Source organism: Hemitrygon akajei, chromosome 2 (genome assembly GCF_048418815.1).
Source record: "Hemitrygon akajei chromosome 2, sHemAka1.3, whole genome shotgun sequence".
Classification (NCBI taxonomy): Eukaryota; Metazoa; Chordata; class Chondrichthyes; order Myliobatiformes; family Dasyatidae; genus Hemitrygon; species Hemitrygon akajei.
This window is the reverse complement of record NC_133125.1, coordinates 34,813,719-34,838,728: the sequence shown is the minus strand read 5'-3', so window position 1 is coordinate 34,838,728 and position 25,010 is coordinate 34,813,719. Positions and strand designations below refer to the sequence as shown.

The 25,010-nt window shown below is 37.9% G+C and overlaps 1 protein-coding gene across 2 annotated transcripts in view; it reads right to left on the bottom strand.

Annotated features, from left to right (window-relative positions):
• Positions 1-6,870: 6,870 nt before the first annotated feature.
• rorb (RAR-related orphan receptor B) overlaps positions 6,871-25,010 on the bottom strand; it is a 204,387-nt gene continuing 186,247 nt past the window's right edge. For both annotated transcript variants that reach the window (XM_073069918.1, XM_073069912.1), the window contains exon 10: positions 6,871-24,047. In XM_073069918.1, coding sequence (XP_072926019.1) covers positions 23,892-24,047 — 156 coding nt within the window. In that variant the 3' untranslated portion in view covers positions 6,871-23,891. The remainder of the gene's footprint in view (positions 24,048-25,010) is intronic.

Here is a 25,010-nt window from a genome sequence, read left to right as displayed (position 1 = left end):
AGGTCAGAGCCACTGGACGGTAACCATTCAAGACTTTACGTTGGCCGTTTTTGGGTACTGGGACTGCACACGATGTTTTCCACACTATTGGGACCCTTTCCAGGCTGAGTCTCAGATTGAAAATGCACTGGAAAACTCCACACAACTGCTCAGCACACTCCTTCAGGACCTTGGGGTTCATGACATCTGGTCGCAATGCTTTACTGTGTCTGAGTTTCCCCAGAACCCTTCTCACCTACTGAGTAGTGAAGGTGAGTCCATGATAACTTGGGTGTTGATTGAAGGTGGGGACTGGGAGAAGCAAAGATTTGGATGATAGCAGTTGGTATGATGTTGAGATGTGGATGCTAGGTGCAGGGCTCAGTGGTAGCCTGTGTTGTTCATCCACATGTTGAATTGGAAGGGAAAAGAGGGAGGAGGGAGGCATTGGTGCTAAGGGAACATTGAGTGCCTCTGCACCTGGACTGGTGTGCTGAGGGGTGTGAACAGGAGGGTAATTGTCAAACCCATTGAAGAATTGGTTTAACTCATTAGCCCATTTATGGCTGCATTCTGAGGCTCTACAGCTAGGCTGATTGAAGCCAGTGATGTTCTTCATGCCTCTCCACACCTCCCATGCACTATTCTGCCTGTTTGTTCTCCAGCTCTCTCCTGTATTCCTCTTTAGCCACCTTGATCTTCTCCTTTAGCTCCCTCCGCACATGTTTCAATTCCTCCCTGTCTCTTGATCTAAAAGCTCTCCTTCTGTGGTTGAGAAGAGCCTTTAGATCACTGGTGACCCATGGTTTGTTGTTAGGGGAGCAGCAAACAGTCCTTGATGGTATTAGAGTGTCCACACAGAAGCTGATGTAGCTAGCGATGTAATCAACAAGTCCATTAACGTCCTCCCCATATGGTGCACAAAGCACATTCCAGTCAGTAACCTCAAAGCAGCCCTTCAAGGCCCCGATGGCCTCTGGAGACCATTTCTCTGGAGTTTCTAAATCAGCTGACTGACTTACTGGAGTAATAGGAAATGCTTGGGTTTTAACAGGTAGAGTTGAGTATGGATGGAGGATGAGCTGCATGGAATGCAAAATATTTCTGATCTGAACAACCAGATCTTTTGTCTATACCTGCCCTTTGGAAAAAGGAAAATACCTCAGTAAATATGACTATAGCAAAATGGTAGCACAGGAGTTAGCTGATTATAGCTTGGGGCATTGGATTTCAAAGTTCAATCTCATTGTCCATAACAGCATAAGATATAGGAGCAGAATTAGGCCATTTGGCTCATCGAGTCTACTCTGCCATTTCATCATGGCTGATCCAATTTTCCTCTCAGCCCCAAATCCTGCCTTCTCCCTGTGTCCTCTGTAAGAAGTTTGTATGTCCTTCCCATGACTGCATAGGTCTCCTCCAGGTGCTCCAGTTTCTGCTCACAGTTGAAGGACATACTGGTTAGTTTGTTAATTGGTCAGTGTCAATTGTCCCATGATTAGGTTAGGGTTGAATCAGCGTTGTCGGGGGTTGCTGGCTGGTACTACTCGAAGGGTCAGAAGGGCCTATACCACACTGTATCTCTAAATAAACTGAAAAAAATCTCTCTCACCTCCCCAGCTGACCTATCTGCGTATTTGGCAGAGGTTCAACTTATTTGTTCACAGACATTAGAATACGTTCATGGGAATGTGTTATAAATTTAATGAAAATTAAACCTAAGTCCTCTATTTAATTGTGATATAATTGACACCTTAAGCTCTCAAAAATGAGCATAAAAGAGATCTTACTGCAGATTTTTTTTAATGAGTCAATATTGGAATCATGGCATTTAATTTAGAGGAAAGTTTTTGTATGTTTTATACTCATCACTGGCTATTCTCTCAGAAAGCAAGTGTAGGCCCAAAATTCTTAAACTGGTGTTTCCTTTCCCTCTATTATAGTTGTGGAAACCCCAGATTAAATATTTAATTAATTCATGATCAGCAGTTTCCAGGAAGTCAAATGTTCCTAAACAATAAGTCATTCAATGCTCTGCTGTACACCTGGTGCTTTACTTTAATTCCTGTTACACATCACTTCTGTCCTTTATATATATCAAATCACAGTGAATCAAATTCAAAATCCTGGAATCATCTATACTGATTCTCAAAAAACCTTATCTCTGAATTTTCTGTATTCTACATTCCTGTCCCATCATACTTTCTACAGTGTTCCTAGTTCTGCTGTTGTTAATGTTCCTTCATACTACCAGTGACTGTAGACTTTATCTCTTTGCCCACACAGAGAGACTCTCTGCATAAATACTTCCTACTAAATTCCCTTCATCATTCAAAGTCTTCTATTGCTGCACAGCATATGTTTCACCTCCATAAATTTTGAGACATTTTCAACAGCAAGTATTGCATAAATGTAAATTGTTGCTGTTATAGCTCGTCGCATAGTGTATTTGGCAAAGCAAAATGTCAACAATTTGGAAATATTTAATTCATATGTTTGTTTAATTGCTCTCTGGTCAATTCTCTAGCTTTTAATCCACTGTAAAATCTAGTTAATCTAAAATGCAGAGATTTTTCAGATGTTGCTATCTTGAGCAACACACACAAACTTCTGCAGGAACTTAGCAAGTCAGGCATCATCTGTGGAGGGATATTAACAGTTGACATAGGGTCCTAGCCCAAAATATCAACTATTTATTTCCCTCCAAATATGCTGCCTGACTTGCTGAGTTCCACCAGAACTTTTGTGTGTGTTATCTAAAATATAGTTGCCCATATCAATCCAGCAACCATCACTTCCTTCTATATTTATATTTGCTCCACCAAAATCTCAGGTTTAACCTTCTCTTCAGATTTAGGAGTTCTCTTGTTTCCACAAACTCTTAATTCCTGTAACCATAGCCTCCAATGAATTGTTCCCTGTAAATCAGTTCTCTAGACCGTTCTTCTGTTTCTCCCTTTTGACTAAACTTTTGATCACCTCTCTCCTCTTCCTATAACTTTTTGGATTTGGTAGCTACCTTTTCCTTATCTGACAGAGGATATTTTTCTGTGTTGAAGTAGTGTATAAATGCAATTTCCTGTAATATAATTGGGAACATGAAAGTAAAAGGATGATCAATTATCATGCTTTTCTTCAAATTGCTGACCATCACTCCTATTAAAGCAGTGATGGGAATAATTGAACTCAGACATACTGTAAATCTATGGTACTAAGTCCAAGTAGGATGATCAAACAAAATGTTAATATATTGTTTTTCAAATTTTGGTTGTTCATACAGTAGTCCATTAAGTATTATTTCTGTAAGGTGTTATTATGTGCAGATTTATTTATTGTTATGTGATAGGCTTCCAATATATAGATTATTTTTTCCAATCTTTACTAACCTAAATGAAAAATCAAGAGGAAATGCATAGATTCCTTAATGTCATTGTCTGAAAGGATGCAGGTGGGGTCCCAGATAATGAACTTCACAAATGACCATACTGAATGGATAAGACTCCCTTGTTCCTATTTCTAGTATTATAACGATTACAAAACATTATAAATAAAGTGTGTAGTTTCATCATTGTGCTTCTGTCCATTGTGAAGACACAAAAATGAATCATGAACTATGAACTTTGAAACAGCAATTACTTTGATGAACGTGTCTGTGACATCATAAACAATTTCAATGACCACTTGAATAAAAGCATAAAGAGAACATTTTTACCACATGGATATCTTAAATCCTTACTATAAATCTCATAATTAATGAAATAAACAGTACCACTTTTATTTGTATGTAAATTTCATGAAGAAAATATATTATTGTTTTTATCAGATGAATAGATTTTTAACTACTTTGATTGCTTTCCTTTTAAAACATATTTATTGGCTAGAGAAGAAGGTCCTTTAATGAGAATTTGGGACAAAAATTCGGAGTCAGTTGGACAAATGTGGTTTCATTATGAAAAGCCATCAAACCTTTGATAAAGACTACGTAATTGTGTTTTAATATTGAGATTTTTTATAATAATGTAACAGTTATGGAAATATAGCTGATGAGCTATCAAAGCATGTTTGATAAATTCCTGCATTACAGACTTATTAAGATTGAAAGCCAGGGAACCAAAGAGGCAGTAACAGCATGGATAGAAAATAGGTAAGTGGTAGGAAACTGTTTTGGTTTGGAAGAAAATCTGTAAAGGTTTTCCTCTGCAGTTAATATTAATTTTCTAGACATGTGCAAAACAAACTGAGCCATAAAGCTTGCAAGTGTAATGAAATATGGAGATAGGAAATATGCTTAGTGAAGGCAGATGAATTTTCTATGCTGAAAAATGCAAATGTCACATTTCAGGATTACAAATGAGGAGACATTATAAACTAGAGGAGGCAATTTTAAAAGGGGCATTAAGAACAAATAAATCTAGAAGTATACATCACTGTAAGTGGCTGTCTGGGATTCTAGGGTTTATAAACAGATGCATTGAATGGAAGGGCAACAAAGTCAATGAAACTTTATAAAACATTGGTTCTGCTACAACTGGAATATTGCATTCAGCTCTCAGACACTATACTTTTGGAAAGAAGTGAAGGCTTTGGAGGGTCTAAAGAGGAGACTTACTAAAATGATTCCACAACTGAAGGACTTGAGGTACATGGTTAGAATAGATTTGCTAGGATATTGGCCTTAGAACAGAGGAGATTGAGAAAGGACTTTATGGAGGATATAAACAGAATTGATAGAGAAAGACTGTTCCTGTTTGCTGTCGGGTAAAACCAGAGGGCATAGAATGAATGGTGAGCAGCAAATCGAAAATGGCATGAGGGAAGTATTTCACACAATCAGAGGAGTTGGAATGTAAAGATCAGAGGAACCACAGAGGCTCATTAAATCACATCATTCAAGAGGGAGCTGGTTAAGTAGCTGAAAGAGATGAAAAACAAAGCAGGATGGTTTGGAGAGGATGCGGGAAGCTCAACTGCTGCCGCAGACACAAATCTACCAAATTGCCACTCTCTGTGTTATAATGGTTCTGAGATTGAAATTGCATGGTTTTCAATACCATTTGCAATTTATTTGATAATGAACCATTATCAAGCAACCATTATCTGCTTGTAGCAAGACAACTGGTATATTGTAGTCTGCATATTCTGCACAAGTGACTCGCCTTTCGATTTCCCCAAAGCCTTTCCAACTCCATTAATATTTGGTGTTTGGCCATTGTTTAGAACATAGAACACTATAGCACAATACTCTTCATGGAGATGTTGATCAAAACCAAGATATTGTTCACCAATATTCATGTGGTTAACATCTTTCAAAATTCTACAGATTGCAGATTAGCTCCTTGTAGAAATGTAATTCTATTCCCCTTCTCCAATATGATGGCATGAAGTCAAGATCTTAACCAAAGATCCACAACAGAGTCATTCTCAGTACAGTACCTTGTTCCAACTTTTTCTGAATCTTTCTCAGTGCAATGCTTTACTTAACCTCCTACAGTGGTGTAGTGTCACTCAGGATCTGAGAAGAGTTTTCCCATTGTAAATGATAGAGAATTTTAGCAAGAGTGAGTTATGCTGCTGGTCTCTGTGTGGAGTGAAATGACAGGTTCAGCATTCTGAATCTGTCACCTGCTTCTGGGATGTCTGTGTTTGATGGCCATTTAAATGAATATATGTTTGAAGCTTAGTAGTTTTCTCTGAACAGGTTTATTTCTGAAGTGACATTCAACAGCAAGATCCTTTTTTTACAGGAAGTGATAAAGAGCACTTTTGTTCTGAGGGATGCATTTTTTATATATTTTTATTGAATGAATGACACAATACAGAATACATAATGGATTACAATGTTTTGATGAGCAAGTTGTGGAAGCACACATTGCAAATTTCTCTGCTAATCCAGAATTTATAGGATAACATTCCTGACTGCATCATTTCCTCACCCTTAGAGTTAAGAGATTTATTATTGCAGAATAATCTCATTAAAATGCTCTGTTCAAATTTTGTGTAAAACCTACCACTTTCCATCTTCAAATCACTTGTACTTAAAATATCTTACTTGAGCCTTTTTGTTCCTTTCGCATAAATGCACCAATGACATCAAAGGATGCAAATTCGCCTGTCAAGTCTATGATGGTTGATAGAACAATCCCAATTCCCATACTCCCTTGCAGATGGCATAATTGTTAGGCTGCTCCACATTTTATCCTGATATCAACATGAAGTGCACCCTGAAAATTTCCAACAATGCTGTTATAATTGACTCATTAACTCCAATGTCATGCCGAATATGTTTAAGTTCAATACTTCATGTCAGAAAACCTGAGAGCAGTAATTGGAATGCACCAAAGTCCAATTTTGTCAGCTGTTTTGTTTGGTAAATAATGCTAATAATTTTAAGTTGGCTATTTTTCAATGCTAATATTGAAGATTTTTTTTGCCAACCAATGTGATTAAAAATGGAGCCTACATGGTTTATCTGAGTTAAGATACAGATGATCCTTAACCTGGATGAATGTAGAAGCAGGCCTAAGCCTTGAACAGCCTCCTGCTATATTCTCAAGTGAAAGCCAACATGAATCAAACAAAGCAACATCTTGGAAGATAGCAGTTTTGATTGATTGACTTCTGGAAGAGGGAAGCACTTGACTCATCTGGTCCTTAAGCTGCCATACAACTTCATAATAATTTACAGCAATGAGGAAGACGTCTGACCTTTTAGGCCCTTGCGAGATGAAAAAATGCTACTTTGAACAAGCAAGCCTAGCTTGCTGAGCATATCTTAAAAGCTTTTAAATAAATGAATGTAGAAAATAACTCTGTGTCAAATTGTTTTTCATTTCCCTCTCACATTGTTAAATCCCACTTTAAAAAATACAGCACAAACACTCACAAATGCACTGATTTTTAAATTATTTATTATACATTTTATTGTTTTGACTCTCCATTCTTCATTAAAGGAACATAAACATAGATTGTCATTTACAGTAAACATTCAGAAATAATGTGCTTTAAAAAGACCTCTACCATTGTTAAACTATTATGCTTAACAAATTCAAAATGTCAATGTTTTCAAATACAGGGCAACTTAAAACCTTTGAGTATTTGCAGGTTACTTAACAAAACAAACAGAAGAATGTTGTTATATACAAGGAAACAGAAGACTGAACTCTTACAGTACCTTCCCCCAGTGCATTAGACATTTTCTAAAGCAAAGGCTTTAATACAAACTTTAAAACTCCTCACAACACATTTCATTAACCTTTTATAAGGGCTCGAGCAAGTAGAAGTCAAATAAGCTGTCTTGATTCAGTGACAGTCATTTTATGAATTTTTATCACTTTGCTGAGAAAACTAGGTGAAGTGCAAAAGCCCAAGTGTGAGGTAACTGGCATGGTTGGAAAGAGTAGGAAAATATAAGACTACTTTTGTTAAGATAGAAAATATTGCAGATTGTCTCATTTTTCTTTAATAGATCCCATAAAGGGATTCAATTTTTAATGTTAATTCACCTCAACTACCTACCATCAGAAATCGAAGAGCACCAATTGACTGTATCATTGTCAATGATTTTAGAAGATTCACAAATTTGCTATTTTCAAAATGGAGTATAAATTTAGATAAACTTTAAAAGTTTGCTACAGTTTATACAGCATTTTATTAATGCTGATGTCCAGTTAGTGTAAACAAGATATTCATTATCAATGAACACATTTTCATATTTATACAGTTATCATTCTGTCTATAGGGTTATAATAGAAACAACAAATTAAATTTCTTGCTAATCCTCTGGAAAGCAAAGAATTTTCAATTCGATTTTAAGTGCAAGCTTACTTGTGCACCCATAGTCCTTTAGGGATTAATACATATTTTGGATGACAGCAAATATTTATATAAACTAGAGTAGGTTTTGAAACAAATGAAGGAATATTTTCATAATATGGAATATTAAGCTCTCTGGAATGATATGGTTTTATCTGTTTGGTCAAAGTGTTACTATACTGAGTATGCACATTTAGCACTGACCATTAACAAAATGTGCTTTCTCAAATACAGCAATGGAACTGGGCAGAAGAAAATGGGGTTGCCGTATTCACGCCAGGAAAAATCACTTCAGTCTCTAGTGTTGAAAGCACATGACAATTTTGGTTGTACTCAACTCCAGGCAGCTGCTTTGTTGACTTCAACAGAAGTGAATGATTGGAGCTGAGTATAACCAACAATCAATAATCCTGTTCGCGTTTACCAGGGGTGGCCAAAGATACAATTTTCTCCCTTTTTCTTTTCGAGTAATGTAGAGTATAAAGAAATGGAAAATAGTACTTCATAGATATTACAGCACCCTGAGATTGCCTATCCCTTTTGCTAATAATAGTTGCACATAACTGAGCCTGTATCCTTCAGATGTTTTTATTAGCATGAGTCAAAGCACTCTGGATAGAAGAAAGCCCTCAAGGATGTAGGGGATATATATCTTCAGAATCTTAAAGTTTCATTGTGAAAGTGACTGGATGCTCAGCACTGGGGTGAATGTGGTGAAGAGTTGTAAATATATACAGACAGAACTTCAAAGGACTGAGAAACAACTGTCAGCTTACTCACAACATTTTAGTAATTTCCCCAATCCTTTGCATATTTATTATTAAGAACATTCATTTAACAAACTCTTTGGGAGCTCTAAGTTAAGATGGACAGTCCTGTCAGTGGATTTGTTTATCAATTACCGAAATAAATCCTAATAGTAGAAAAATCCACAAGATTCTAATTACAATCAGTTCTCTGATACAAAAGAATGTTGATCACACTCAGATGAGGCAATTGCATCAATATATTTTGCTCTGTCTCTTAATTATTGAGGAAAGGTGTCCTTGTTTATAAGAAAATTACGAAGTAGATTACCAATCTCAACTACTGGTCAATAATATTTACAGCACCTATTAACAGAAATGGATTGAGAGCAGCAGCAGTAATTTGATGCCTTTACTTTGAAAAAAGTGGCCACAGATTTATCTATTACAAGTTAAACAAATTTTACAGAAAACGAAGGCCAGAGTTTTAGTATATTGTAAACGCAACAGCATGCAAAGCAAACCTCTTGTTTTCTGCAATTACATAGCAGATATTTCTACAAAACAAATGCCTTGTATTATTGCTACTGTATCTAGTGTAAGTTTGGAACTCTAAACCTCAATAGAAGCCTTTTAATCCATGACACACAAGACGATGGAACATATAATAATGGAACAATGTAGCTAAATTGGAGTTTTGCACATGAGAAATCCTTTTTATTCACCTTTGAATATTGAAATTAGATTATTTTAGCTGTATCTTGTCAAAATCAATTATGGATGCATTCCAAGTATTTTATGGGTGGATTAATTTAATCCAGATGGTGATAAAATGCGAATTAAATCTAGTGAGTTTATAAAATTATCCTACACTTTCAATTCCATTTGCATTGTATGATCAGCAATGAGGCATGGCAGGAAAAAAAAAATCATCCTTTATAACTCAAATAAACAATCAAGTTTTGGTTTTACCTTTGTTCAGAACTATGTAAATGTATGATAGGAGTTGAATAACTCTTGCTGCAAATTAATATCCGTGGGGCGTTAACATTTGTATCTTCAGAATAAAAACAGTCATGAACAGACTGAAAATGTTGCCAATTGACATCAATGTTAAGTATTTCAAGGATAAATCATAAGGAATCAGGGTATACTTAAACTGAAACAATGAGCCCAAGTGGTTCTGAATTTCTCATTTCGGGTTAATTTGAATTTTGGGTGATTCTATATCAGATTCATTCAGATTTTCTAAATAACATACCATGAGTTCTGAGAAAAGATGAGCTACAATTTTGACAGTTCCTTTAAAATATGCTACTTGACCACCAAATACTGATTTTCCTTTTATTTTGCATGTGCAATCTCCTCTATAAAGCTTTTTTCACCCTAGGAGTTTTATGGATCTGATTCTGAGACAGACAAAAAATTATGATCTGAACTGAGGAGTTATGATTGTGACTCCTGATGCCATCAGACTGAAAATAAGAATAGACAGTTTGATGCTGAATAACATGGTACTCAGAGCTTTCTGCTGCTTACCATTGAAGATGAGAGTTTGGCATATAACATCTCAGATGGTTTCTGAGTCTGTCAGCATTAGAACCAGAATATGGGCAACTCTCAGAGAGCTAGTGTCAGACAAATCAGTCCTTACAACACTTCCGTAATATTTAAGGTTTCTAAATGAAAATTCAGAGCATTCTGCAAGATGAGAGCAAGGCATGAAGATCTGAAATACAAAAAGTGGTTGCCATTTCTGTTGAAAAGCTCCAGCTAGTTTGTCAATCTATTGGACAGCGTCCTTTTACTTTTTGCGTTTCCAAATAAAATCATATTTTTATACAAGCCTCTAAAAGTATGGTACATTTAGTTGTCTAGGATTTCTAGTGTGCAAAATGATACAGAGTATCTGAAAATTTAGCTAATATTCCTAATGTCTCACAGAACTGAAAGCCTTGTCTGGGGAAATTTTTCACCTTAAGAGTTGTGCATTCCAAACCCTTCCTCTCACGTTCCCTGAGTGGCAGACAGTGCAATAACTGCATCCAGCAGTGATTGTCGTTAACAGGATGATTAATTTAAGTCCAAAGACTTGTTCACTTAGAACCAAGTCACAAAATAATTTAACCATAACATGTTTTAAAAGATTCAATATAATTCTAACATGAATATTCTGATTCTGTTTAATACGCTCAACCAATATCTGCTGAGATGTATCTGAGCTTGATACATTGTTCGCAACCTTAAAGAATCAGTAATGTTGATGTGGGGCTGCTAGATGTGAACTAAGCACATTGTTCTCACTCAGTGACATTTGAGAACTATGTGGACTTTAGTTGCTCACAATTTCTCATCTCTGATCATCATCTTTTGAAAACGCTAGTTAAGCTTCTGATCCTGGGAGAAAGCCAAAGGCAGGAGAGAGATTTGCATTAAAATGAAAAAGATTTGAAAAAACTGCGAGTTGAGTTACCTCAAAAATTTCTAAACCTGGTTTTGTGATGCAGTGCAATTATAGTGCAGGCACTGCAAACCCCCAAACCATGATCAGTCTCTATCCTAGTTGTTCCTTCCCACTAACTCCTGCCTTAATTTAATTCCAGGTCATCTCTCCCAAGTTCTTCCATCATCTCCCCATTACTGTGCATCTGAAGCAGCTCTAACATTGCAAAACTGTGCCACAATTCATCAAATCAATCAGCTACTGCTCTATCTCTGCAGTTTTACACATGGGCTAAGTGGGAATGCTGATTAGGTAACAGTGGAAAATGTTTGGTGCTTCAAGCAAATAGCAACATTTTAATAAAATGATTACTGCAATATAATTCTCCTGGCAACACTTCAGGATATCACATTAAAAGCAAAATTGCATTGCATGCAAGCTAATTCCCACAACAGAATTCATCTAATATTTAATGAACGATGAAGAGCTGTATGAGAAGAGCTGTTTACAAAACTAAATTTCATGTAGGGTTTCTGTTCTTGCTACAGAGCCAGGGAAGAATTTATTATATTATACAAATACTAATGAATTAGGACAATCACAAATCACATGCTCCTTTTAGGTATGATGAATTCTGGTGTTTTCTTTATGTCATAAATTCTTTAGAAACTCTTCCCATCTTCCATAAGAATATGAATGGGTTGCATAATAAAGAAGTACTGGATAGATTGAATTTTAAAATTGCTATTGCTTGGCACAGAAGTTTAAAACAAAATGTCGTCAATTGAAACTCCACAGCACAAATCTAGATGGCTCAAGTTCCAGCTTGAATCACCTTGTGCACTTGAGGAATCCTGTGATACACAGGTTACTTTCCTGATTTCCATGATGTAATAATCAGATGGTCTTGTTTATAGATCTGCCAGAGAAAGGCTAAATCTCAGATTGTTTATATCATCCAACAATGTAATAAAAGACTGAGGGTCTGAGTGATTAAAAGTGCATCCATTTTCAAGTGCTGTGGCTCTTAAAAATATCAATTTAAAATAATCCCTAGTTTGAATGTCGACCACTCAGAATTGCTAAATTGAAAATAAAAAGCAAAAAGTCCATTCAGTTTTCAATTTTTCCAGTTCAGTTATATTATAATTCAATAAATAAGGAATTTTAATATTCTTGTACTGCACAATCTCCCAATAGATGATAGAACTATTACTGTCTTAGCAGAAACTATATCCTGCAGAAAATGAATGCTGTATATTTAATAAGCAGATTAAGAAATAAACCTTAAAATTTAATAAAATGTTATTCATGTATGGAATGGAATGAAAGTAGAACTTCTATCTCTTCATCCATTGTCAGGTCATTTAATTACATCATCCAAAGATAGGTAAGGTTTTAGTCTTCATCTGATGACATCATATCATAAGGGCTAATTTTGGAATATAAAGCAGCTAATATGGATTCTGCTAGATTATACATCTCTTCCAATTTTGAATTCCTTTTATTAAAAATAAGAAAATGGAGATAGTATATAGTACCTAGAACAAATAACTGAATCAATTTTTACACTTGCATCTTGAAGTCAAAATTATTCACATTCCTTTGGTCCATCTACTAGGACAATTATAAATGGAGAAGATTTCCTCAAAAAAGGTCTAATAAAACAGAGTCATAAATTGGTCCACTCGAAAGCAAGGTATGCAAGGAAAACTATTTAAAGTAGACCATCTTGTTCACGTATCTGAATTATCTGAATAATACCAACGTGCAGAAATTAGAATAACTGAATGGCATGTCTGTCTGATGTTGAGTTTAGAACCTCCACACCATTTATGGAAAACACCAGCCATGCAGGATGGACCTGTCCAGCATGTCTACTTGCACTAGCCTCTTCATCCCCTCAGACTTGTGAAGGAAGGAGGATTAGCTGGGTAGCTCTTTTTTTGATTAGGATAGACATATTAGTTCAAATAGTTTAAAATACTTTGAGGAGTTTCTCTGTAATTCAAAACCATTAAAATTCCCACCTATAATTTTACCTTTTTTTTAAATCTATTCCATTTACCATTGCCAATAGAAATGGTGAAAGATTTCATGTGAACGACTCCGAGCTGAAGTGAGCTGGTTTTAGATTACTGGGACTTAATTCGGTTTAAAGTGTTCACCATCGCCATGAGAAGGCTTCCATCCCATTAGTGTGAAAAGAGGGTTTGCTAAATGCACTAAATCACAATGTCCATTGAAGTTCATCATGTGCAAAAATAATTGGACCTGCACTCATACAAAATAGCTGTGTTTCAATAAATTTCAATAAATGGAAATGTTTCAGAATGTATTAAACAATTTATAAAATGTAGTCATGATTGTGTATATATATACAAACTATTAGGGGCAAGAGAAATTTACACTGCATGCATTCCCCCACCCTATAAATATATGTACAAATTTATCAGACAGCATCAGAACTACACAATTAATTGCTAGAAGTTTTGCAAGGGGTTAAATATCCCACTTTTGCTTTGAATGATTTGAAAGCAAAATATATTTTCCCTTTGAGTATTCAACAACTTACAAATTTCCTACTGCCTCAGTAAGAAAACGTTTAACAATTTTTACAAAAATATTTTCATCCCAGAAGATGATAGGTGTACTGTGACAAATATATTGACATGTAAAATGATGCATTTTGATTTTTTTTTTAAATATAAAATCTCCACAGGTTGTGAAAGATATATGTCATGACTTTACATCATTTCCTTTATTGATCGGTTTTGGTCCTGAAGAAAAAGAGTTAAAAATGAAGAAAGTAAGAATTTACTAATAATTAATTTTTTCCCATCAACTTCTAATGCTATAAGCAAAGTTAGAAATTTAGAATAAAATGCAAGCCAAGTGAAAGAATTTGCAGAAGATTTTCTGGTTATAATGCACTAAAGGTTGCTGATCATCTAAATAATCAGTGGGATAGATTCAGACTTGTAGGTGATAGGAAAATAGCAGCCCATTTCATATTTTGATGTTATTTCCACTGAAATAAAAAGCAGGGAGTTGTAAACCTGCCCACTTGTTTATTAACAAACATTTTTCTCTGTTTGGAAACCTTAACCAAATACATCAAGTCTGCTGCAGATATTATCTCGTAGGCATCTTTTATTTTATTTATTTATTTGGAGATAGAGCACAGAACAGGTTCTTCCGGCCCAACAAGCTGCACTGCTCAGCAACCATCTATTTAACCCTAGCCTAATAATAGGACAATTCACAATGACCAATCAACCTATTAACTGATACGTCTTTGCGATGTGGGAAGAAACCGGAGCACCCAGAGGAAACAAACAGGATCAAGAGGAAGAACGTACAAACTTTTACAGACGGCATCAGAATTGAATTCCAAACTTCAAAGCCCCAGGTGTAATCGTATTACACTAATCACTACACAACAATGGCACCTTATATAGCTGAATTCCAGGATTATTGAGCCAGTGTGTGGATATTTGTAAATTTCAAAATATGTGTTTCAGAAGGCAAAACTCTGACCTTATGCTTTCTACAGTGAATCTGTATGGGGTTCAAGTTTTAATAATTTCCGAGTCTTTTCTCCAGCACAGCTGTTCCCTTCATTGTCAAGTATTCAGGTATAGTAACACACATTCCTGTCTCACAGGAAATACTTGTTGTCCATAGATTTGATGCTATTATTACTAGGTATATAATTATGAGTTCTGATTTGTTGTTGGAATGCATGGTTTAGAGTTTTTTTCCCAAGTTATAAACAACGTGGCACATATTCACAGGATTCCTTGTGATGAAGCAAGTTGATAACATCTCAGATATCAATATTTAAAAGAAATGGGACCAATTAAATGAATGAAATTGCTAGTGATACCAGTGCTCTTTAAATTGCATTTTCTATTTCTAATTTTAAATACTTTTGTAGTGAAATGCATCTAAATATAGGAACAGATTTCCTATTCAGGTGGATGTTTTAGCGTCTTAGGCATGAAGTTGCTACTTAAGGCTGCACAGTAAATTAATTATCAGATCAGTGAGTAACATGCAAACCACAGTACAATACAGCTTTTCCATGAGAAGAGTTGCTGAGCATAGTGATGAAACTGATTACGTATGTTTCTACTAGAGGAAGTCTTTCCACTCGCCATTGTTTTCCAAACTATGCAATTATTAATAAATCATAAATGTAAGTTTAGAGGTCACTAACCTTGTTTGAAACATTAGGAAATCAAATTTGTTAGATTACACTGCCACACCAGAGCTTCACAGTACAATTCTTTGTTAACCATGCATAATTCATACACATTCAACTATGCATCATTAAAATAATTAGATGGACGGCGAGAGTATCCTCCTCTCTCTCCAAGCCTGCCACTACTGTCATTATCCCTTTTGTAGAGGACAACTGCTATCTGATTTCTTTTGCTGGAATTCTACATGTATTTGTAGTTTCCGTAGCTGTTTTATGCTACAGAATTCTATGAAGCATAAAATGATGGATGCTGAAAAACTGTTTTCTAAATCCAGGGTTTCTGGATCAATCCCTTGCTTCCAGCCATTGATGCATTTCTCATCTTTCACCTTGGGCTATACTTTGGATACCAGAGTGACCAGACAGCTTGTGGAGCAGTACCAGGACTAAGAAGAGGGGCGAGGAAGAAGAAAGGGAGAAGATCTCGGTAGAATGTATTTTTTTGCCTATTAAGTCCAGGGAACAAACTTGCTACATGAACAAGAAATTAAAAGGAAGCTTCAGATACTTATGGCCAGCTTTCAATTAAACTGTTATCATTTCCAACCACAACTGCGTCCTTGGACCACAAGGATTTCCAATGCAAGTGTCTGACCATGAAATCAAACCCCTGACGAAGGGTCTTGGCCCGAAACATCAATAGTGCTTCTCCTTATAGATGCTGCCTGGCCTGCTGTGTTCCACCAGCATTTTGTGTGTGTTGTTTCCATAAGTTGGGCTCCTTCCAGGTTGTAGACGGTCACAGCTGCATCATGTTGCTGTTTGGTGTCGCTCGATTGGGGGGGACTGCAAAAACACTTCAGGCAGATCAGACTACAGTTCAATCTCTCTTGCCAGTGTAGTGTATTAGAAACATAGAAAACCTACAGCACAGTACAGGTATATCTGCGGACATTGCTCGCAGAGCATTCTTTAGACTCTTTCCATCAAGCATTTTGTAGCTGGGTGTTACAGTCCAGATGCAATATGTCTTACCCTATTCATTTTCAGGAATGACTGAAACTGTTCCATTGTCACTGACTAAGTGTTCTTAAACACCAGTCCATGAGAAGAGGCTTTTCAACACATCAACAGTGTGTGAGGTTGTAGCGGAGTCTATCGGGAACACTTCTGTCCACTCTGTAGCTGTATCCACTACTACCAAGAAATTTGAGCCCATTAAAGGTCAGGCAAAATCCACAATAATCCTCTGTCAAGGCAATGCAGGCTATTCCCAGAGATGGAGAGGCACTGCTCTTGGCATCTTCTGGATGTGTTGACATCCTAAGCAATGCATGACAAGTTGCTTGATCTGCTCATCAAAGCCAAGCCACCATCCAAAGCTTCAAGCCGATGCCTTCATTTTGACCAGGCCTAGACAACTGGCTTGTAGCTCCTCCAACACTTTACCTTTCAGCTTCGATGGAACAACAACTCATAAGGCAACCCCTGTCAAGTGCAAGTTCATCATGGGGAACTGGAATTTTTGCTGCACACTCCTGCCATTTTGCGTGGCCATTAAGACCTGAGACAGTGTGGGGTCTTTTTTGTTTTCCTTTTGGACTATCTCCGCCATAATAGGAAGATTTCTGATCTGCATTGGGGAAGTACTTCCAGGGGACTGTCCTCTTTTGTAAATTTTTCAGGTTGTTTCCTTTTCCAGGGATAAATGGGATGAATCCATCAGCATTTCCATAATTAGTGGTTCAATTGAGTTTGATCTTGTTATCATGTCCTCCAAGAAACAGAGCCCATCTCTGCGTTTGTGCTGCTGGTGTTAGAGAAACATCCTTCTGTGGATTGAAAATGGACACTCGTGGTTGATGATCAGTTATGAGGGTGAACTTTCTCCCACAGAAGTACTAGTTGAAATGTTCTACACCCCAAAGCCGGCTCTGTCAATCTGTGCATAATTTGTCTCTACAGTGGTAAGGGAGCGTGATGCAAAGGCTATGGGGCATTCACTTAGATCACTCATAACACGTGACATAACTGCACCTATACCATAAGGCAAGGTGTCACAGGCAAGCTTCACTGGATGATATAGATCATAATGTATGAGTACAGTGGCTGACATCACCATTTCCTTTGCCTTTTGGAAAGCCACCTCACTCTGCTTTGTCCACTGCCATTTCTTCCCAATCTGTAGTAATGAGTTCAAGAGCTGGAGTACAGTAGCCAGGTTTGGCAGGAACTTGTTATAGTAATTGACAAATCTTAAATAGGATCGCAACTGTGACACATTCTTTGGCCTTAGGGCATCTGCCACTGTTTGAATTTTCTCAGCACACTTGTGTAATTCTTGTGTATCAGTGGTGTGACCACAGTAAGTGATGCTTGATTTTGAGAATTCACACTTGTTGCGTCATGCTCTGAGCTCATAATCCTCTAATCTTTCCAACACTCGCTTGAGATTTTGGAGGTGTTCCTTGCCATCCTGACCACTAACAATGATGTCACCCAGGTCACACTAAGTGCCTGAACAGGCTTGCGGCACCAGGTGCATTGCTTCCTGCCAGAGTGCAGATGCAGATGCTACTTCAAAAATAAGCCAATCATCAAAGTCCTTTCTGAGTGTCTATGGTGAGAAACACTTTGGACTCCGCTTCCATCTCCATCTGTAGGTAGGCCCCAGGTAAGTCCACTTTGCTGGTGTGTTTCCCTCTAGAAAGGTTTGCAGACATATCCTTTATTCTGAGCAGAGTGTATTGGTCAATTTTCAGTACTGGGTTGATGACGACCTTCACCACAGATTCTTACAGGCCCATCCTTCTTGGCTACAGGAACCACTGGCATTGCCCATGGCTCCACTCAACCTTGGAAAGAATTATTTTAGCCTCCATGTGATCTAGCTCACTACTACTTTATAATGGATGGTATAAGGGAACTGGATGGACTTTGTAAAACTTGGGTGAGGCATTTTCATTTAACACTGTTTTACTCTTGATATGTTTGAGCTTCCAATGCCATCCTTGAACACTGCTGTGGCATCATCCAGTGTCTTTCTTAATTTTCTTTCAGTTGACTCTGTTGCAGGGAATGTGGCATGCAAATGGTGGATGGATCTCCAATCAAGTTGTAGTTGTCACAGTCCCACAAGTCTGCGCCTCTTGTTTTTACCAGATACAAGCTCAAAGTGGCACATTGCAAATGCCATTCCCACAGGAGTTATCTTTTCTCCAGTATAAGTCCTTAGTTGGATATTTGCAGGCTTCAGTTCAATATCTTTGAAATGCTGCTCAAACTCATTTTGTGGAATGACCAAAAGAGCCGAGCCAATGTCCAATTCCATTTTAATTAATTTGCTTTTCTCTTCTGGTGTAAGCCATATTGCTTGTCTATTGTTTGTTTTCACATTGTAAATCTCAGGTCTACTCAGTCCTGTGTCACTCTCATCATTATCAGATTTTCCATCAACAGCATGCTGTCCAATTTTTTTGTCTGTCCAACATACTCTTTGTATGTGTCCTGCTTTGTTGCATTTTCTGTAAGTTTTACCTTTAAACCTGCGTTAGTCTGGTGCATGTGAGCCCCTACCACAATGGAAACAGTTTGTCCAGCCAGTCAGGTTTCTTTTTAGACGCCGCAATTTGGTTCATGCTCACTTTCATTCCTGACTGGAACTCAATTGTGTCTCAGTCTGCTGGTTCCACTGATGCAGTGACTTCAACTGCAATTTTAAATGTGGTCTGTTCTTCAGTTATGAGCCATTTTTGAATGCTTTTTTGTAAGATTTCACAAACTAAACAATCTCTCAGCCCATCACTGAACTGCGAATGCTTGGACAATTTCTTAGGTTCAGCCACATATGCTGAAATGGACTCCTCTTCCTTTTGATTCTGCTTATAAAACCTAAAGCATTCTGCAATTAACAATGTTTTCAGTTCTAAATGTTCCCGTTTTATGTTCACAATATCTGCAAAGACAGTTTTGGCTGGTTTAGTTGGAGCAGTTAAACTTCTAAACATTATGCTTTTCCACATATTGCACTCAGTAACACTGGCACTCACTTTTCATTGGCTATTTCATTTGTTTCAAAATACTGTTCAATTTATTCAGTATATATCACCCAATTATCTTGTGCAATCGAATGCATCTATCTTTCCAATGTAGCCAGTCATCTCTGCTTTCTTTAAATTTATTATTATTATCACCTGGTACTCACTGTTTATGAACCTATGTATTTTGTCCATTTTCTGCCCTTTTAAAAAATTTAAACGTCTCTCTCCCCTTCTGAAGAAAAAATATGCTGCGTTTTAAAAAAAAACTTGAATATCTCTCTCCCCCTTCAGAAGGATCACATGCTGCGTTTCAACAGGTAGTAAGTTCTCTCAGATTCATTGTAAATCTTCCTTGTCACCACTCTTGTAACTCCAGAAACTAATCAAAAACATGAGAGCTGGGATATGTGTGCTTAGTTTCTTTTTCTTCAGCAAGGTGCTCATATATGATGTGGTAGAGTAATGACATATGCCATTCATGTACTTCTCACGTATAACCCGTAATGAATTATGTAAACAAAAAATGCTTAATCAAACAATTTATTTACAATATTACTGAAATATTAAATACACTAGTGTCATGCATTTAATATTTCTCTCATCTTTGAGTAATATTGTAAATACACTACAGCCAAAGGTCAGAAAGCAGAATGCATACTTGTCTTTGTTAGAATATTAGGTTCGTTCACAGTCTGCAAGTACAATATTTCTACCTGTGTGCTGTACCAAAAAAGAAATGGATTCCACTGCTACAATTTCCAACTATTGTGAATGCACATCATTAAATCATGCGGAATAATACCTTGTATGTTAACACTAGTCACAGCCCATTGTTCTGTGATAGCTAATTTTAACCCAATTGAAAGGAAAGAGCAACCAGCTGATGAGGTGCCCAGCGACCCCAGCCCACAACACCTAAAGTTGATATGGAGTGGTTCTGCAGTCAGGATTCAAAATGGCGTGTTGTATGCTGCACAACCTCACATTCAGAGGGGCCCCACCACCAGAGCCACCAAGAACATGTGGTAGTGAAGAGGAGGACACGACAGAGAACAAAATGTGGAAGAGATGACCATTCCTGCCACACTGTCTCAGCTGAGTATTGATTCTGGTCACAATACACCAAAGGTTTCACAAACAATCCATGCTCCTGGTGCCTTACAGCCACAGGAAACGATAGCACTTGCTTGCCAACAATGTCATCTCAAAATAAATATACAAGACCAAGTTTATAAATTAAATTGTGCCATGTTCCAGGTAAGTAAATTGTTTCCCTTTGCTTAACCTTTTTTCATAAGGTTGGCAAACCTATAGTCCATATAGGATTGGACTACTAATGTTACCAATTATTATTGTGAAGAAGGGTGGCTGAATATGAAGTGTTTAGATAGTGTGTATCCTTAACCTTCTGCTCTTCCAAAGGGTGCTTCTGAGTGGCTGCCCAGTCTGTAGTGGTTGCTAGTGGCTGCACAGTCTGTCGTGGTTGCTAGTGGCTGCCCAGTCTGTCGTGGTTGCCAGTGGCTGCACAGTCTGTAGTGGTTGCCAGTGGCTACACAGTCTGTAGTGGTTGCCAGTGGCTGCACAGTCTGTAGTGGTTGCCAGTGGCTGCACAGTCTGTAGTGGTTGCCAGTGGCTGCAGTGTGACAGTATTCTGAACTTCCACGGCATGTTAGGTGGCTGTTCCACAATGGAAGCTGACATACTGGCCATTGCTCTATTGAGGGAGCAAGGTCTGGAGATCCCAGGTGTTGGATGCCTTATGTTTGCGAGTCTAGGGTCATGGTCTGGAAGTCAGGTGCTGGAGATCTGGGGTGGGAGTTTTTCTTTGTGTGTTTTGTTGTCATTGTTTGTTGTATATTGGCTGCGTACTGTTCTGATGAACATTGTGGGTATGCTATATTAGCACCAGAATGTGTGGCGTCACTTGCAGGCACATCCCCAGATTGTGTTGGGTGTTAATGCAAATAACACATGTCACTGTATGTTTGAATGTACGTGTGATAGATAAATAAATAAATAAATAAACATAATCTAATCTATTACGTCTGAGCCCACAAATGTGAGAAAAGAGTTAGTTACAGTTGCACACCAGAATGGATAGCAGTCCTGTGCCAAGTTAGTGCCATAATCTCCAAGCTATTAGAAGCAAACAGGGCTTTCTGACAGGTTTTGCAATGCACAACACACATAAAATGCTGGAGGAGCTCAGCAGGTCAGGCAGCATCTACGGTGGGAAATGAACAGACAACAATTCAGGTCAGAACTGGAAAGAAAGAGGGGAAGAAATGAGTAGGGGAAGGGAGAAGAGCAAGAGCTGGTGGGTGGTAGGTGAATCCAGGTGAGAGGGAGAAGGCAGGAGGATGTGAGACGCTGGGACGTGATAGATGAAGAAATCAAAGGTCTGAAGAGGAAGGAATCTGACAGGAGAGGACAGCTTGCAATGCATAAAGCATTCCATTTTGCACAACCTCTCCTAGGGTCTCCAGCCAAGTCCACTATTAAAAGCAGAAACCTGCAAAATCCTTGCCCTTGTCTTGGCTGCTGGCTGCTTTGGCCCACATTTCACCCCATGCAAACTCTGCCTATATCCTCTCCCTCTACATTGTACATAGAGCCAGATTTTATTTTGGTGACTTTAAGGATGAAATCAAATTACAATGGATCATCCAAACAGTACACTTCAAGCTACTCATTGACTGCCAGGCTTTGCTGCTTGAATATCTGAAAGGAGATGGGATACGAAGCTACATTGTCGTGTGGTGGGTGTGGGGTGAGGGGAATGTCGTGGGCGGGTTGGCAATAATTGATTGTTTGTAATTCTAATTAGGGGGAGGTGAGATGTGCGAAGAGGCATGGGATGTAAGGATGCCATTATCATCCCTTATTTTTGCCCAGCAGTTTTTGCTGCCCCAGCATCAGGCATCCTAATGAACATCAGTACCCTCTCTTGGAGGGGATTGCCTCTCTATTTTAGTTCCTGCATGCTCACCTGGGAGGCAGGAAAGTGTGTTGATTATTGCTATACTTGTTCAAGTGATTTTCTTGGATGAATAGCTGGCACTGGCTGTGAGATCTAATTGCATGGTCGAAGGAATTTTATGTATAAATTCGTACTATTGTGATGGATGTTGTTGATGGGATGTTGTGTTGAATCAGGAGTGTTAGAGGCTTCTGGTTCACATGAGAGGATACTGATCTTGACCAGCGCATGAGGTCAATCAACATGTAACTCTCTATCCAGACATCCAGGCTTGACCCTTGTCAGTGACCTCCATGGGTCACTCAGTCCCACTCTACTTTAACTTTGTCCAGAGTGTCTCTAAAATCTTGCAAATTTTATACATCTTCGCCCCCCACCTCCCTTACCACTGCTTCCACCATTGCTTGTGGGGAACTCTGAGCCCAATATCTTGAGGTACTTTAAAATTTCCTGGTTGGAATGGTTTCCAGCTACATTGCATCCCCTCATTCACTGAGGACAGTAACTACCAATATAGGCCCCAGCTGAAGCTTCCCAATACAACATTGCTGGCTGGATGCTGCAATTATATTGATTAGCAGGCAGCATTATGTCAGCACATTGCTTGCATTGTACTGTTCATGCATTGCCATTTTGATGCCCATTTTCAGGCCCTGTCAAATACAGCTTCCACAGTGTTTGAATGCAGAACACCAGTGATGACAAAATACAGATCTTTGCATGCAAAACAATGAATGAGAGAACTATATTACTAAATTATGAATGATATTATAACATTGACAGATTCTGCTGACTGACAATTTACCATGGAATGATAAAAATACATCCTAAAAGCCTTTCCTTGTAGATCAGAATAATTTTCTTACCAGTTCCTATTTGAAATACACTGGGATATACACTCTCACTTAAAAAGACCATTAAAGCTTCCATCACAATGTTTTGGTGGACGTCACTGTGGCTAAAAGGCCAAATACTATCTTTTTTGTTTTGTGTTTTTTTTGTCATTCTGTGCAACTTTTTACATAAAAATATAGTTTAATGTGGAAAACTAGTGCTTTTTTTATCTAGAATTTACATTTACAGGCAACAAATCCTTAAAACCCTCTTTACATATAATATACCAGAATCCACACTCAATTTCTCAACAAACCAGACAAGGCTTTTGTTTATATCCTTTCTCTCCCACATCTTTTCCCAAAATATATTTTCATACACATATTGGAAATGTCAAATTCTCAAAAACATCAAAAATTAAATTATAAGACCCAACAAAAAAATATGATTGAAAGAAAATTTACATGGAAACAGTTAAGCCTAGCAGGCTAAATTTCTTAAATTATGTCCAAATCACAAATAGAAGGAATAATACTGTGAAATCACGGTTCTAGTTATAAAACAGCATTAACCAGCATCTGATTGTTAAAACTGACCCCCAAAACAGATAAAAAGAAGAATGACTTAACTTTTGTACATTTTCTGACTGGCTCCACAAAGCTCCAGGTCAGGTGCAATATTTACATTCTTTAATCGGTAGCGGTGAAAAAGAATCTATTTAAGTGCAGGACATTCCTAGTGTTGCAGTAGTGATTTTTTTTTCATTTAGAAGTCTCAAATGTACACATTGTGTGCCTTTGTATGAAGAGACCTTTGTTCCAAGTACAGTAGCACATGTCAGCCATCGCTGTCACTTGGGGATGGCCGAAGAGTCTGGGTTAAAAAGCTCCTTGTAGAGAGGAGGGAACAGGCTGTTTGCTGTCTCTGGGTGCAACAGCTTGAATGCTTGGAGCTTGTCGGTGTGCAGGTTGCAAAGTGCAGTTAAAGTTGGTAATCTGGAGATCAGCTGGAAGAAGAATAAATAAAAGGATCTTAAACTTCACCACAAAAGTGGTCTCTTCATCCATTTTGAGAGTATCAGTATAAATGCAACAGCAAATCGGGACAAGCATGACCAGAGACACAAAGGTTACCACTGATGCCTGGAAATCTTGAGTAACACACACGAAATGCTGAAGCAACGCATCAAGCCAAGCTGCATTTATGGAGGGGAAAAACCATTGGCTAACATGAGAGGGCACAGTTTTAAGGTGATTGGAACTAGGTACAGAGGAGATGTCAGGAGTAATGGCTAACATGAGAGGGCACAGTTTTAAGGTGCTTGGAAGTAGGTACAGAGGAGATGTCAGGGATAAGTTTTTTTTACGTAGAGATTGGTGAGTGCATGGAATGGGCTGCCGGCAGATACGGAAGGGCCTTTTAAGAGACTCCTGGATAGGTACATGGAGTTTACAAAAATAGAGGGCTATGGGGGAAATCCAAGTAATTTCTAAAGTAAGTACATGTTCGGTACAGCATTGTGGGCCAAAGGGCCTGTATTGTGCTGTAAGTTTTCTATGTTTCTGTTTTAGGCCAAGGCTATTCATCTGCCTGACTTGCCTATGGAGGATCCTGATGAAGGTTCTCAGCCTAAAGGTGTCAGCTGTTTTATTCCCTCCATAGATGCAGCCTGATTTGCTGAGTTCCACCAGCATTTTGCACGTGTGGATCGAACGTGGCCAGAGATTTTCAAAATTGAAGGCAAGATGAGATCCACAAAACACATTGCCACTGAAATTCAGATAAGAGAGAGATAAGAAAATTAATTCAATATTGGCTCAAATTGCAATATTTTTCTTGCTGCCATCAAACCTAACTGAGCTCAATATCCTGGTTCAAATCAAACTGCATTAGATCTGGCAGTTTTATCAGTGGATCTTCAGAAGATAATCATAACAAATAGAGTCAGACATTATTGGCTCAGATCCAA